Genomic DNA, 15068 nt, shown 5'->3' with positions numbered 1-15068 from the left:
TATCTCAGTGAGCTAGCACCATAAACTGGCATCAGTCTGGACTAGTACAAGCAGACAGACAAACAGACACACAGAGACAGACAGACAGTCGCTATATAACGTATTAGACGTAATAAGCGCCCCCCTCTAATAAGTGCCCAGGGTGATATTTGCTAATATATTGGCTCGTGAACAATCCCAATTAGCACCCTTTCCGATTGATCAATGTACACAATACTTATTTATTCGCGTATAATAGGCACTCGTGTGTTATATGCACCCTTAATTTTGGGCAATTGAATTCTGGAAAAATATATCTCTCGTATATAAACATTTCAGGCTGTCAGCATAAACCACGAAATTTATCTTTCAACTCTTTTCGACAAAGAGCCCCCTATTTCTAATTCTGAGAGCGCCCTGGGCGCTTATTACGTCGAATACGGTAAGTGCAATAGTCTTGGATGCAACGTTAACTCTCACTTTAAATTTCACCTTCACCCTCAAAGTGGCATCCAACTCAACTCAGTGGTTGTGTTGTATGAATGTTGCAGGCATGTGATGCTGAGTGGCGGCCCACTGCTGACGGAGGAGATGTGGCAGATGAGTGCAGCAGCACTCCAGAGGGCGCTGGACGTGACCACGTTCAACATCCGACAACTCATGGTGCTCTTCCACGCCAACTCGGAGAACTTCTATGGCGACATCGGCCAAGTGAAGGTGGCGACCAGGAAGGACTGTACCAAGATGGAGTGCTTCCGGCTCAAACAGCTGGCTCAGCAGGTTGGGTGGAAGTAGTTATCCAAGCTTCTGAAAGAGAGTACAAAAAAACTAAGGGACTTGAGTGATTGTTGGTGAACGTTGCAGTCAGCAAACTCTCAGCATTTGGCCGTCATATTATTTTGATTCTTGATATATGATAAAATAGTCTCAGTTAAGACGCTTTCACTCACTGAAATACTACATATGAATACGCTGTTAAAGAGAATCGCCTATTTATCAAATCATGCCGAAATGATTTGAAGTCCATGTTTGTGTCCTGAAACGCTCATGTCAAGAAACACAAAACTTATTGGGAACATTAGGCAATCCATGGAGCTTTTTAAAAAAATTCTTCCAAGGTGTCCTCATTTGCATGCATATATCGCAATATGGCTGTAACGTTGGAGGTACGATGTAAAATTTTACAGTCACACATTTGCATACAGTAAATTAACGTTGTAATGAACTCAGTATGCTGAAATCACCGTAAAACCATATTCACTCTCTCCAACTGGCTCTTGTTCATTTGGTATTTTGTTCCTTGTATGCATCTCGGCACACATGTCCACCGACACTGTTGTAGGTGTTCCTGTTGGAGAGCCAGATGTCCCAGATGCCGCAGGTACAGTTTGACATGGAGGAGGACCAATCATATGTCTTCCTGCTGTACCCACCAAACCACAAGGACAGCCTCAACCCTGACCACATCTCCACCAGGTAATACCCAGTACCCTGACCACATATCCATCACATCTCCACCAGGTAATACCCAGTACCCCGTCCACATCTCCACCAGGTAATACCCAGTACCCTGACCACAACTCCACCAGGTAATACTCAGTACCCCGTCCACATCTCCACCAGGTAATACCCAGTACCCTGACCACATCTCCACCAGGTAATACCCAGTACCCTGACCACATCTCTACCACATCTCCACCAGGTAATACCCAGTACCCTGGCCACATCTCCACCAGGTAATACTCAGTACCCTGACCACATCTCCACCAGGTAATACCCAGTACCCTGACCACATCTCCACCAGGTAATACCCAGTACCCTGACCACATCTCCACCAGGTAATACTCAGTACCCTGACCACATCTCCACCAGGTAATACCCAGTACCCTGACCACATCTCCACCAGGTAATACCCAGTACCCTGACCACATCTCCACCAGGTAATACCCAGTACCCTGACCACATCTCCACCAGGTAATACCCAGTACCCTGACCACATCTCCACCAGGTAATACCCAGTACCCTGACCACATCTACACCAGGTAATACCCAGTACCCTGACCACATCTCCACCAGGTAATACCCAGTACCCAGACCACATCTCCACCAGGTAATACCCAGTACCCAGACCACATCTCCACCAGGTAATACCCAGTACCCTGACCACATCTCCACCAGGTAATACCCAGTACCCAGACCACATCTCCACGAGGTAATACTCAGTACCCTGACCACATCTCCACCAGGTAATACTCAGTACCCTGACCACATCTCCACCAGGTAATACCCAGTACCCTGACCACATCTCCACCAGGTAATACTCAGTACCCTGACCACATCTCCACCAGGTAATACCCAGTACCCTGACCACATCTCCACCAGGTAATACTCAGTACCCTGACCACATCTCCACCAGGTAATACTCAGTACCCTGACCACATCTCCACCAGGTAATACCCAGTACCCTGACCACATCTCCACCAGGTAATACTCAGTATCCTGGCCACATCTCCACCAGGTAATGCCCAGTACCCTGACCACATCTCCACCAGGTAATACTCAGTATCCTGGCCACATCTCCGCCAGGTAATGCCAGATATTATGTAGGTAGTGGACTAAGTTAAGTAGACCCGAGGACCACAGATGTAAACTATTTCTGAAGTGCTATGGTATAGCCTTGATGAAACCAAATTTTGTAAATTGAATTGGCAATTGGATAGGAACTCTTTCCATTGTATTCAAATAATCTCAGAGAAATTCCTGTGTGGATTCTAGGTTAGAATACATTGACAGGTTACTCCCACAATTCCTTCCACAATTAGGTGTGAGTGTTTTGAATGTGAAACTTTATTTCCAGAGTGCCATTCCGGAATTTGGTGGTGGGTCTCCTGTCCCACCAGCTGTTGCTGCAGACTGTTGGCTACCTGCTGCTAGAGGGCACCGAGGGTCAGTCTGCAAACAACCGCAGCGGCAGCAGCTTGACAGGTACCTCTAATAGAGTTGAAAGTGCAAGTACCAAGTCCACAGTTCAATGTTTGTTTTAATTGGTTTATGATCTGTCAACTCTAAATTTCACAAATATGTGGTCATATAAAAAATTGTTAGCAGTCTGTTTCTTTCCACTCTTTTTAGTAAGGAAAGAGTAGGTCAATATAGAAAGGGAAAATAATCTTTTACTCGACTTTGAAAGAAAATATTTCTTTTGGCAACCTTTTTCTTTACTCTCCAGGATGCACTTACATAAAAAAAAATTGATTTGGTTTGATACCAATCAGAATGTAGGCATAGTTGCCGTGAAAGGTGACTATGCTTGTCGTAAGAGGCGACTAACGGGATCGGGTGGTCAGGCTCGCTGACTTGGTTGATGCATGTCATCGATCCCAATTGAGTGGATCGATGCTCATGATATCAATCACTGGATTGTCTGATCCATACTTGATTATTTACAGACCACCGTCATATAGCTTGAATATTGCTGAGTGCGGCATTAAAACAACAAACAAACAAACAAACAAACAAACAGAATGCAGGATTCTGAAACGTCATGGTTCAGTCTGAATCTGATCGTTATGTTGTGTCCAGGCCTAATCTCCTGCATGTCGACCCGGAACGTCCTCCAGTTCTTGGATATGCTGCACAACTCCTACAAGCTGGCCTGTGACTTCGACACTCGGCCTGGCCTCAAGTTCCTCATCCAGAAGGTGGCGGGGCTGGAGGTGGCAGCCAACCTGTACAAGCATGCCGGGTCCAGCATCATCTTCTACATCCACTCGCTGCTGGAGATCTGTGCCCATCTCAACAGCCTTACCCTTGAGAGGACACGCTCCTTTCTGGACGAGGTGCTCAAACAGGGTAGTCCGGACAACGGGGAGATTGATATGAAGATCAAAAGCAGGAGCTCTGTGGAACCGATCGATGCCAACCCAGCGGCTTTCATCCAGTTGCTGCAGAGCACTTGTGATGAGCTGTGTCAGACCTATGTGGATATTCTGCTGGACAAGGACGGGATGTCCTGCTTTGACCGTATGGCTGACCAGTCTTTGTTCTTCCTCATTGCTCAACCCGATGACGCCAGTGAGATGATGGAGAGGAAGACGGCTGAGGAGGAACCAAGGACCGATGTGACTTCCGATGGATTTGTCACCATGACTACTGTTGCTGTGGAGACACAAGAAGGTTAGTGTTATCATTATATAGAGCTTTCAGTTTCTGTTGGAGAAGGCCAAATGTATTCTTGTTTTCATGGTTTTTTTTAAGACTTACAGGGTAGGGAGATTTTTGGTTACTGTGTGACCTCTCTAGGCCACACCTGCCTGCTGCTCGAAATATAAAGAGACAGGCCTGAGTTTTGGTGTATCTTGTGCGCCCTGTATTTGATCACAGCTAGTTCAGAGCGATAAGTGTCCGCTCATCACGCTGTACAATGTGTGAAGTTCATTTCTTGCTGGAATATTGCTAAAAACGGCATAAAACAGTACTCTTTCTCTCACACACTCACTCACACACACTCATAAAACTCCAACCCAACACTTTTATCATGTTTATGTGGTTTCTGAATTTCAGAATCACAGGCAGAGACTTGCCCGGAGGATGCCACCACGCCTGCCCCCGTGGAGGAGCGGGCCGACACCCCGTCTCCAGTGCACACCCGCAGCAAGCGGGAACTGAGAGAGGAGCACGAGAGCAAGGTGTACACGGTGGCCACAGACAAGTTCATACAGTCCCTCATGTCCCAGTACAAGCGCCGCAAACAGCAGCACTCCATGCCCTCCTTCGTCAAGTTCACCAAGAGGAAGAAGGACCTGTCCAAGGCAGGGAAGAAAGACGGAGTGGATGATGAGATCGACAAGCAACAGAAGAACTCTATATTAAAGGTGAGGGTTTTGTCATGTTGAAATTGATCATTCTTACCATTTGGGAATCAAGTTCCTTTCATTGTTTTCACTACATGACTACAAAAGGGATGGAACGTAACCTGACATTTTTCCCAGCCTGTAAATTAAACAGAACACCTCATGTGGAACGGACGGACATACTATTGGCTATATCCCCCCGTCATTATATGTCGGGGGATATAGCCATCAGTATGTCCGTCCGTCCGTCCGTCCGTCTGTCTGTCTGTCTGTCTGTCTGTCTGTCTGTCTGTCTGTCTGTCTGACTGTAATCATTGTTTGTCCGGAGCATATTTCCTAAACCGTACAACCTAGCTTCACAAAACTTGGTACACTTACCAATCAGGCTCAGTAGTAGTGCCTTGTGCTATTTAGAGATTTTTAGAATTTTTTATTTTTGTCGTTTCCATGGAAATATGATGAACTTAGGAAATTTGAGAGTAGTGCTCTTGTCCGGAGCATATTTCCTAAACCGTACAACCTAGCTTCACAAAACTTGGTACACTTACCAATCAGGCTCAGTAGTAGTGCCTTTTGCTATTTAGAGATTTTTAGAATTTTTTATTTTTGTCGTTTCCATTGAAATATGATGAACTTAGGAAATTTGAGGGTAGTGCTCTTGTCTGGACCATATCTCCCGAACCTTACAACTTAGCTTCTCAAATGTTTTTACACCTATCAAGCAGGTTATGTAGTGGTGCCTTTGCTATTAACAGATTTTTTCTTTTTTTTTTCTTTTTTCAATTTAAATTGAAAATTGATGAACTTAGGGTAATGTCCTCATCTGGAGCATATCTTCTAAATCATGCGACAGAGATTCACCAAACTTTATGCACATATCAATCATGTTCACTGCTAGTGCAGTTTGTTATTCATAGATTTTTAGTCTTTTTAATTTGTAGCCCCTGACATATAATTCTAAGGTGTACTATTTACCGATATCATATACTATATATGATGTGAGCTACATAACCAAGTACATTCTCTTTATGCCTTTGTGTCATGAGGCTACTACAGAGCTTTTCATATGTGAATCTGCGAAGTTATTGTTATTACAATTTCATGAGATCATCAGAAAGTGAGCTACATCAACCAATATTTAATAACCTTCATTATATTTCTGGTTTTGGCATCAAGGAAAAAGATGTCCTTGCCAATCTAAATACATTTGAAGGTACACACAGTTTACCGACATGCCACATCGGGAGATATGTCATCTTCGGATGACTCTTGTGTCAAGCTTGATGACACCTTCTGCACATACCAATCAGTGAACTATTGTTGGTTCAATTATTTTATTGCCTTTGAATTTCGTAAAGTCCAGTCAACCGAGTAAACATATAAACTGTATGTCGTTTTTAGGAAAACACAGTTCATTGTTTTTACGGCAGTGCTCTACTCAGTGCTTATAAGCAGCGCTATTTGCTGTTTATTGGATTAATTTAAGGAAGGATAAAGGTAAGGATGTGTATCATTCCACTGGGGATGGGGTGGGTCACATTGATATTGAGTCACATTTTTGGGTAGGGGTTAGCAGTCACATTAACTTTTTGATGCATTAATTTTCACATTTACAGTATGTGTTTTTTCTGACTGTTTGCATATGCCGAGTATTGTATATTCTTTTGAAGATTATGTAAGGATAAGAATTTATGGATGAACAACTTCTTTATTACAATTAAGAGCGACATTTTGGTGTAGGATCTAACGCAGTTATCAAGAAAGTGAAGGTTGTTGAGTTGGTTGATGGTTGAGATTGCCACGTCTCCATTAAGACTACGAATAACTTCTTTGATAGGCATTTAGAAGTTGGAGTACTAAGTAACTATAAGAATTTATGGATGAACAACTTCTTTATTACAATTAAGAGTGACGTTTCGGTGTAGGTTCTAACACCGTTATCAAGCAAGATTGTGACGGGAAAGTGTGGTAGCTAGATTCTCTAAAAGGTAATGATTTGTGTATTCCAGGACAGTGAGGCACATGTGATGTCCTGGTCGGAGATGCTGTGCACCATCCTCCGTCTGTTCCTGCAGCTTCCGCAGCCCCAGTTCCGTGCCCTGCTGCCCGCAGTCTTCAACTGTGTCAACCAACTCATCTGTCATGCCGAGGACCCCAAGCTAAAGGAAACCTTGGCAGATTGGTTCTACAGACTTGGGAGCATGTATGGCTTTTCACTGGAGAAAGCTGTCGACTTGAAACTAAAAGATGAGGGGCTAGCGCAGAGTGAAGTCAGCACGTGCTAGCAGGGAAATTGTCTTTAACATTTGGTTGTATTCAACAATTGTGATATCATTTGTAATTGTGATACGATGAACATGACAAACAGAAACTTCTGGTAACTGGTATTTGGCTAAAAATGATGTAATTCCTTTTGGTGTGCAGGCTTTCTATTACAGTAAGCGTCCAGGGCGCTCTCAAAATTAGAAATAAGGGGCTCTTATTAGAATATTATTTTGGTGGAAAACAACAGAGTTGAAAGATCGTAAATTTAGTGGTTTATGCTGACAGCCTGAAATGTTTATATACGACAGATATATTTTTCAAGAATTTAATTGCCCATAATTAAGGGTGCATATAACACACGTATTATACACAAATAAATAAGTCTTGTGTACATTGATCAATTGGAAGGAGTGCTAATTGGCATTGTTCACTAGCCAATATATTAGCAAATATCGCCGTGGGCGTGCTTGTGGGTTTCACCGAACTGGTAAACGTCTAAGACCTGCATCACTTCGAGCTTTCCTCCCACATTAAGCTGACACGCCGCGATAAAACTGGAATACTGTTAAAAGCGGCGTTAATTAAACCCAACTCACTCACTACTGATAAGCATCTCAGTCATTTAAACATATTTTCATTACATGGAAAAATATCAATATTATGTTTGTCGTGACAGCCAAGAAACCGAGCTTCTAGGCTATTACTGAGGGGAATGTCTGTACAGATACAGATGGGAAGTGTTCTGTACCCATGAGTATCTGGAGATAGTCCAGATATGGTGATGTTGACGATTCCACCGCTACCATTGCCATCAGCATTCCTGTTCATTTGAGATGTTGAATTTTCGACAGATGAAATAGTCAACTTATTGTTTTGCGATGCTACCAGCAGAGAGTCACTGCTTCGATATAACTCCTGGCTTGGATAGTATCTTGACAACTGTTCATGGTGTGGATCGTTGATGATGCTCTCAGTTGCAGGTTTGCCTGGTCCCAGTTCTCTTAGGCTGGCGTGATATGGTCGGAATATCACTGTGTTATTCACATTCACTGATTGATAGATCATATTACAGGGGATAGGGCTGTAATGTTGATTCCTCAGAATTCCTGAGAAGCAACCAAATGGATTGGGTGGTCAGGCTTGGTGACTTGGTCAAAGACGTGTCTTCGTACCAGATGGATTGTTGTTCGCGATGTCGGTCACTGGATTGTCTGATCCAGACTTGATTATTTACAGACCGCCATCATATAGCCGGAATATTGCTGAGTGCATCGTTAAACAACAAACAAACAAACAAACAAACAAACAAACAGGGTAGATGGATAATGCTTCTTGAGGAGATGGTTTATCTTTCCTTATCCCAAGTTTATGCTTAGTACCAGGGTGAACTGACCACAAATGAAAGTACCTATTATGAAACTATTTTAAAGTATATTTTCCTATTGTATCTGTGTTGTAACGGACCTGTGAGTTGTGTATGTTATTCCTGACGGTGTCATATATCTGCTCAGTAGTTTTTGGTTGATACTTCTGATGTGAGAGGTAGTGGTATCAGTGTCATATCATTTCACATATACTGTATCATTAGCATCATGGTCTGGAGGAGATGAAGATGCTCTCCACAAGTGATCACAGCATTGCATGTGTTTCAGGTCAACGTCCTGCATACAAGGCTGTAGTTTAATGTGTGGGGATTTCCGGGGCTGGAAAGGATGATAATCCTCCAGTTAGACTCTTGTTAAATTAATGGATGCTATTTCCTTGTGGACCATCACTTTACCATTGGGTAGATGTCATTATTGCGGACCAGTGAAAATAGAGTTTAATTTCTAACCTGTTCTCATCTATGAAAAATATCTTTGTGTGACATACCTGACCCTCTGGGATTAAAGCAATTCTCATCTGGTCCAGATAACCGAGGAATGCAGAAAATTGGGACACTTGGGATGCACATAGTTTATCTCTGGGCTTAAGGTTTCACCCATTCTTATTGTGTCTTAGTTTATTCAAAATATAAGCTCTGGTCTTGAAAAAATCCAAAACAAGGAGTTAGAGACAAAACATGACCCTGAATTTAACGTTTCAAGTTTAATGAAAAAGTTGTATGTTTAGATAAATTGAATAACATCAAAGTTTTGCTCTGTTGAAAGGGAATGTGACAGTGACATAGTTTTTCACCAGCGTGTGTCATATGTGTTAAAATTGTCACAGAGAGTCTCCAATAAGTCACCTTTTTGAGGTACTGTAGGTGTCGTGAATATCTTGAAGCGTCCAATAGCACTCGCAGTGTGGGACTGCCCAAATTCACAATGCATGAATTAAGAAATAAGCGATGAGTGGGAGTTGTTTATCATACAATAAAACAATGCAGGGAGAATAAACCATGAGGCGCAGATATCAACATTTTGTACAGACTTTTTAAGGATGTCAATAAAATGTACAAGCTTTAAAAACATTTACCTGTATGTAAATAATGATGACCCTGAATACAATCCGACCTCGGCAATGTCGGACCAGTCCATTTTATGTACGGGGGGGTTAGGTTTGGTATGCTCAATAATTTTCACGGCGATTATCTGCACCTTTTCTCTCAATCCCGATTGTCATATCTCGCCCACTTCCACTTTTGGATGCGATGGTTTGGCCATAGCGTATTCTGCTTGGTCCAGCTACATCTATGGGGAGCAACTTACTAGACACTTCCCTCTCAAAAATAATGTCGTCCATTTTACATTTTATGACGTCATGACGTTCCAACACATGTTCGAATCTCCAGAAATAACGTCATGATAAAACAATGTTCTTCATTGTTCTTTGCGATTTATCCAATAGCTATCTTATGTTATGATATAAAGATGTAGTTTTCTACTGCAGGTGATAGTCAGAAATCTTTTTTTTTCAAAGTCTGCATCCTTAGAGGGGAGTGTGCATATGCTTGGGTGTGCACTATAGTCAAGAAAATACAGTACACATTTGAACATATGCACAAATGTTTATCTTTCTGTTTTTTAAGCACATGGCCCAAAAAAGGAGACTTAAATATGTGCATTCCAGGTTTGATTGCTCGAGATGGCTACAGATTGAGACTTTAGATCATTGTAATACTGAAGTCATTTGTAGGAGAGTTGAGCTCAAGAACGTTAAGCTCACCTAGTTCATTCCAATTATAAAACCCCTTCACCTCTCATGCTCTCATTTTAATTCTTGGATCATCATCCATGACGTGTTATCTGACAATGATTGTCAGCGAAATGATTTTGAAAATTTCAATCTTTGTTGTTAAGTGTCATTGTGATAAATATTTCAGATGTGTATATTTTTAGTTGTGTTGATAAGTACACCAACCTGCGTTGTGTTTACAAGGTTCCTTGTTAGTATTAGTGTTGTGATGATGCAAGGCAAATGTAAGATTATTATGTAGGTGCATTTCTTTATTTTAATTTATTTCTCAAATTGGTTGTGCTTCACATCAGGTTGGGTTATATTTTGCAGCATTTTCAGCAACTGTTTGAAATAGTATTGATTTTAAATATTGTACTTATTATGTATGATACACTCAGAAATCCATTTGTTGTGCAATATTATTCTTTACTTAATCCTGTCATTTACATTTTTCATTTTGTTGAACCCCCAAGAAAATGCTTTTATCATGAATCCTTGAACCCATTACATAGGCTGAGACTGAACAGCTTTGAGGAGCCAACATTTGAAAATATTTTTGACCAATGTCTTTTTTTTCTGTCACATTCAGGAATTAGTCTCTGAAAATTTATACTTTGTTGAAATTGTTCAAAACAGAAAGAGGTTTGTATTTCTTGTTTTCGCTTTAGTCATGTTCCAAACCTTTTCCAAAATTTTTATGTTGGACTAATTTCAGAAATCAAAACTTTGGTCGCTTATACATATTTCAGTAGTCCAATCTGGGTGTTCTTAGTGCTCCCTATAGAATAAAACTGATATATATCTCTCTGTGGTGACCCGGGTGGTCTCTCATGAACAACCTGAAACAATAGAATCCCATGCAAGTCTATAATAGTCTAGATTTCTTTTGTGTCAGGCCCTGGAAATGAAGAGATTCTCTGAGCTCTTTTTTGTGACACAAGCATGTGATATTTCCATCTGTAATTCTGTTTTTTCAATCTCCGTCATCTCTCCCACCATTCTTCCGCTATGGACCTGGGCCATGTTCCACAAAGCGATCTTAGTGCTACGTTGATCGTAAGCCTAAGATAATGCATGGGAGTTACGACCAACTTAGCACTAAGATTGCTTTGTGGAACAGGTTCCTGGGCCCCGTTCCACAAAGCGATCTTACGCTAAGATGATCGTAACTCCCATACTTTCAACACAGGCTTACGACAATCATAGCACTAAGATTGCTTTGTGGAACGGGACCCTGGTTGCGGGCTTATGGCCCAGTTGTTCAGCCTTGATGACTTGGTTGATTGCCTGTCTTTAAGTCATGATGGTGTGGATTGTTGCTGACAATATTGATCACTGGACTGTCTGGTCCAGACTCGATTATTTACAGGCCGCCATCATATTGCTCAATGTGGCGTGAGACGACAAACACGTGAGACGACAGGAACATATTTTCAATAACATGTGAACCTTTACTTGCATTCTTTGTTCTGTGTTCACATAAAGAGGAAAGGGATTATAAATTAGGAACTATTTTTCCTCAGCCTATGTATATGTGCTATATTGTGTAAACAGAGAATCAGGGTGCCGTTGTACAAAGCGATCTTAGCACTAAGGTGATCGTAACACCCATACTTTAACATAGACTTACGACAGTCGTAGCGCTAAGGTTGTTTTGTACAACGGCACCCAGGGCAGGCTCTCAACGTCAATATCATGCAAGTTGAAGTTGCTGCCAAAATATGTACTACTATGTATAAAATATATGCAGTATAACCCTAAATATATTATTGTAAGTTTCAATCACAAATATTTATCAAATATTTATGTATGTTACAATCAGTGATTTAAGATGGGTTTGACAAGACTTTTCTTTGATGCCATTTTGACATGTTATGATGCAATTTTGTTATGATGTTAAGTTGTAAATTGTAAGGGTTCTGTTTCACAAATCAATTGTAGGACTTCTACTATCACAGACTGTGCCAAAAATGTTTGAGTCTCCCAGATGAACCTGTCACTTGATATCATTTTCAGTAGATCTCAGTGTTAATGTATGGACTTTTATTTGCAAAGGTTCCAAGATCTGACGAGATTTTGCTTGACTCTGGATTCTGACTTGTGCCTAAAGTCACAGACTACTATCAGTATTTAAGTCAGTGTTAAGTTATGGGGTTAAGTTCGTCACAGCTATAGTCTGGGAGGTTATTAGTGTTGTGGTGTTTGTACAATTTAGTTAAATATTATTCATCCCACTTTCTTCAAACTTGGTATGGGGGCGGTCGGGTAGCCAAATGGTTAAAGCATTCGCTTGTCACGCCGAAGACCCGGGTTTGATTCCCGACATGGGTACAATGTGTAAAGCCCATTTCTGGTGTCCCCTGCCATGATATTGCTGGAATATTGCTAAAAGCGGCATAAAACCATGCTCACTCACTCACTCACTCAAACTTGGTATGGGACTAGGAAGTATCGTTACATAACTAGATTTCAGCAGCGTTGATAATCATGCAAACATTCCTTCTATATAAGCCACCTGTATTTTTAATCCTTTTATGCTAACACTGTCAAGGGGGTTAAGGGTCATGTATTTTGCACAGTTCAAGGTCGATGTTAAGGGTCGTGTGTTATGCACAGTTCAAGGTCCCTGTTAAGGTTAATAATTTTGTTTTATTCACATTGACAGTGTTATCCCATGCCAAGATTGAAGTGTCGTGTCAATAGCATTGGACTAAATTGTACAAACATCACACCACCCAATTACCTTTAAGACGATACATTTGTTTTATGAAACAGGCCTTGATATTTATTTCATAATGGATTTTGTGTGCAATACATTCCGGTCTGGGGTACTCTGTATTACTTGTTTCAGCCTTTTTGTTGACTTCATGTTTATTCTTTGTGTTTATATACACCCAATATACAATCAACATTCCATCTTCCAGATGTTTTGCATAATTAACATATTTGATTGGCTGCTTTTCATATTTACTATTTGAAAAGTTTCATGACAGTAGTTATGTCCTAACAGGCAAAATCATATTTACTCTTTGTTTTGCAGTTTGTTTGATTGTTTATGGTAATCATTTTAATGTCAGATGATATTGAGACTTTTCTGCATTTTTCCTTAAAGGAAAAAAAAGAGAGTTAGGGATCATGAATATTTTGGGGGATATGTTTATGAAATTGTGTGTCCTGTCCTACTACAAAATAAAAAATATCCCCAAAGTATTCATGATCCCTGACTTTTTTTGTACAGTATGTTTCCTACATTTTCATGTGAAACTAGGTACTGTGGGGTAGGCTTGTGGTTAAAGCGTTCACTCAGCATTCAAGTCCCATGTTCGGTTCTCCACTTGGGTCTGATGTGTGAAGCTAAACCCAGGAGTCTGACTGCTGTGTGAGAGTGCCATAAAACTCTACTCAATCACTTGAGAAGGATGCTTGTATTAAAGCACATTGTCTACTAAGACCTTAATGTTCTTATTACGTTTTCTCTTTGGTCCATTCCACAATTGCCAGTGTAGGGTTGGTGCTTGGTTGTATAATTTTGCCAAAACTTCATAAATCTCTCTTACATTGAAGCTTTTTAGGTGGTAAAGAATCACAATTTCATCAACAAAAAAATTTGATTTTACGAAACATGACTATTTCAACTTCGTTTACAAATCATTGACATTTAATTTTTGTCTGTAGACTATTTTGATATCCAGTAATCTCGGGTATAAGAATCCGCAACTTTGAAATACTTTATTTGTTTCCGTGTTTCACTCTGTGTCTGTGTAAAATGTTCTTCCAATGTTAACAAGAGGAAATGTTGTGCACATAGATTAACTATGGTAATATGAAAGAAACAGTGTCCTATTAGCCCTGACAGATTAACTATAGTAATATGAAAGAAACAGTGTCCTATTAGCCCTGACAGATTAACTATGGTAATATGAAAGAAACAGTGTTCTATTAGCCCTGACAGATTAACTATAGTAATATGAAAAAAACAGTGTCCTATTAGCCCTGACAGATTAACTATAGTAATATGAAAGAAACAGTGTCCTATTAGCCCTGACGGATTAACTATAGTAATATGAAAGAAACAGTGTCCTATTAGCCCTGACAGATTAACTATAGTAATATGAAAAAAACAGTGTCCTATTAGCCCTGACAGATTAACTATAGTAATATGAAATAATTGGGTGTTTAGCTTCTTATGTGTAGTATATATTTTAGGCAATGTTACTCCTCATTAATGATTTGTTGTCACCTGATAATTTAAATAGATTTCACTAGGAATGGGGCAACCAGATTAACAAAGCTTCACTGTATATATTCAGCCTTCGAAATTCATGCTAGTCCGCTAGACCGAGACTACTAAATTGTGCTGAGGACAATTAAAATCCAGTGATGGTAATCCTCAATGACTAGTAGCATTTAAGGGCTATAATTCTAAACCAGTTCTCAGGGCTTCAATTTTGCTACAAATTGGAGCTTAAGACTGACAGTAGTACACATTTTTGTCTTGTTCAAGCAGGGCTAACTACAAACTCTTAGGACTAGTCACATAAGGTTTCTCTAAGGCTCTATGTTATTGCAGATGGAGGAACTAACAAATTGTTGTTTAATTTTGTTTACATATAGAATATTTGAACTGAAGTAAAATTATTCCTTAGGCGTAATTTTTCAAAAGATAAGTGATTGACAGCTGTGGCAAAAATCAGATCTGAAAAGCACTCTTTTTATTCAGACAAACATTTAGATATTATATTGGTTGAGTTAATTACTGATAATTAAGGTCTTGATATTATCATGATCTGTTATCACAACAATTGTAAG

General features: G+C 40.3%; 1 protein-coding gene across 1 annotated transcript in view; it reads left to right on the top strand.

Annotated features, from left to right (window-relative positions):
* LOC139474563 (brefeldin A-inhibited guanine nucleotide-exchange protein 3-like) overlaps nucleotides 1-7826 on the top strand; it is a 71836-nt gene extending 64010 nt beyond the window's left edge. Inside the window, exons 27-32 of the mRNA XM_071257625.1 lie at nucleotides 531-759; nucleotides 1322-1455; nucleotides 2837-2964; nucleotides 3562-4155; nucleotides 4543-4853; nucleotides 6842-7826. Coding sequence (XP_071113726.1) covers nucleotides 531-759; nucleotides 1322-1455; nucleotides 2837-2964; nucleotides 3562-4155; nucleotides 4543-4853; nucleotides 6842-7117 — 1672 coding nt within the window. The 3' untranslated portion in view covers nucleotides 7118-7826. The remainder of the gene's footprint in view (nucleotides 1-530; nucleotides 760-1321; nucleotides 1456-2836; nucleotides 2965-3561; nucleotides 4156-4542; nucleotides 4854-6841) is intronic.
* Nucleotides 7827-15068: the final 7242 nt, after the last annotated feature.

Source organism: Haliotis cracherodii, unplaced genomic scaffold (genome assembly GCF_022045235.1).
Source record: "Haliotis cracherodii isolate W230 unplaced genomic scaffold, xgHalCrac1.p SCAF_3, whole genome shotgun sequence".
Taxonomy (NCBI): Eukaryota; Metazoa; Mollusca; class Gastropoda; order Lepetellida; family Haliotidae; genus Haliotis; species Haliotis cracherodii.
The sequence above is the reverse complement of the archived record's forward strand: the minus strand, read 5'-3'. Positions and strand labels throughout refer to the sequence as shown.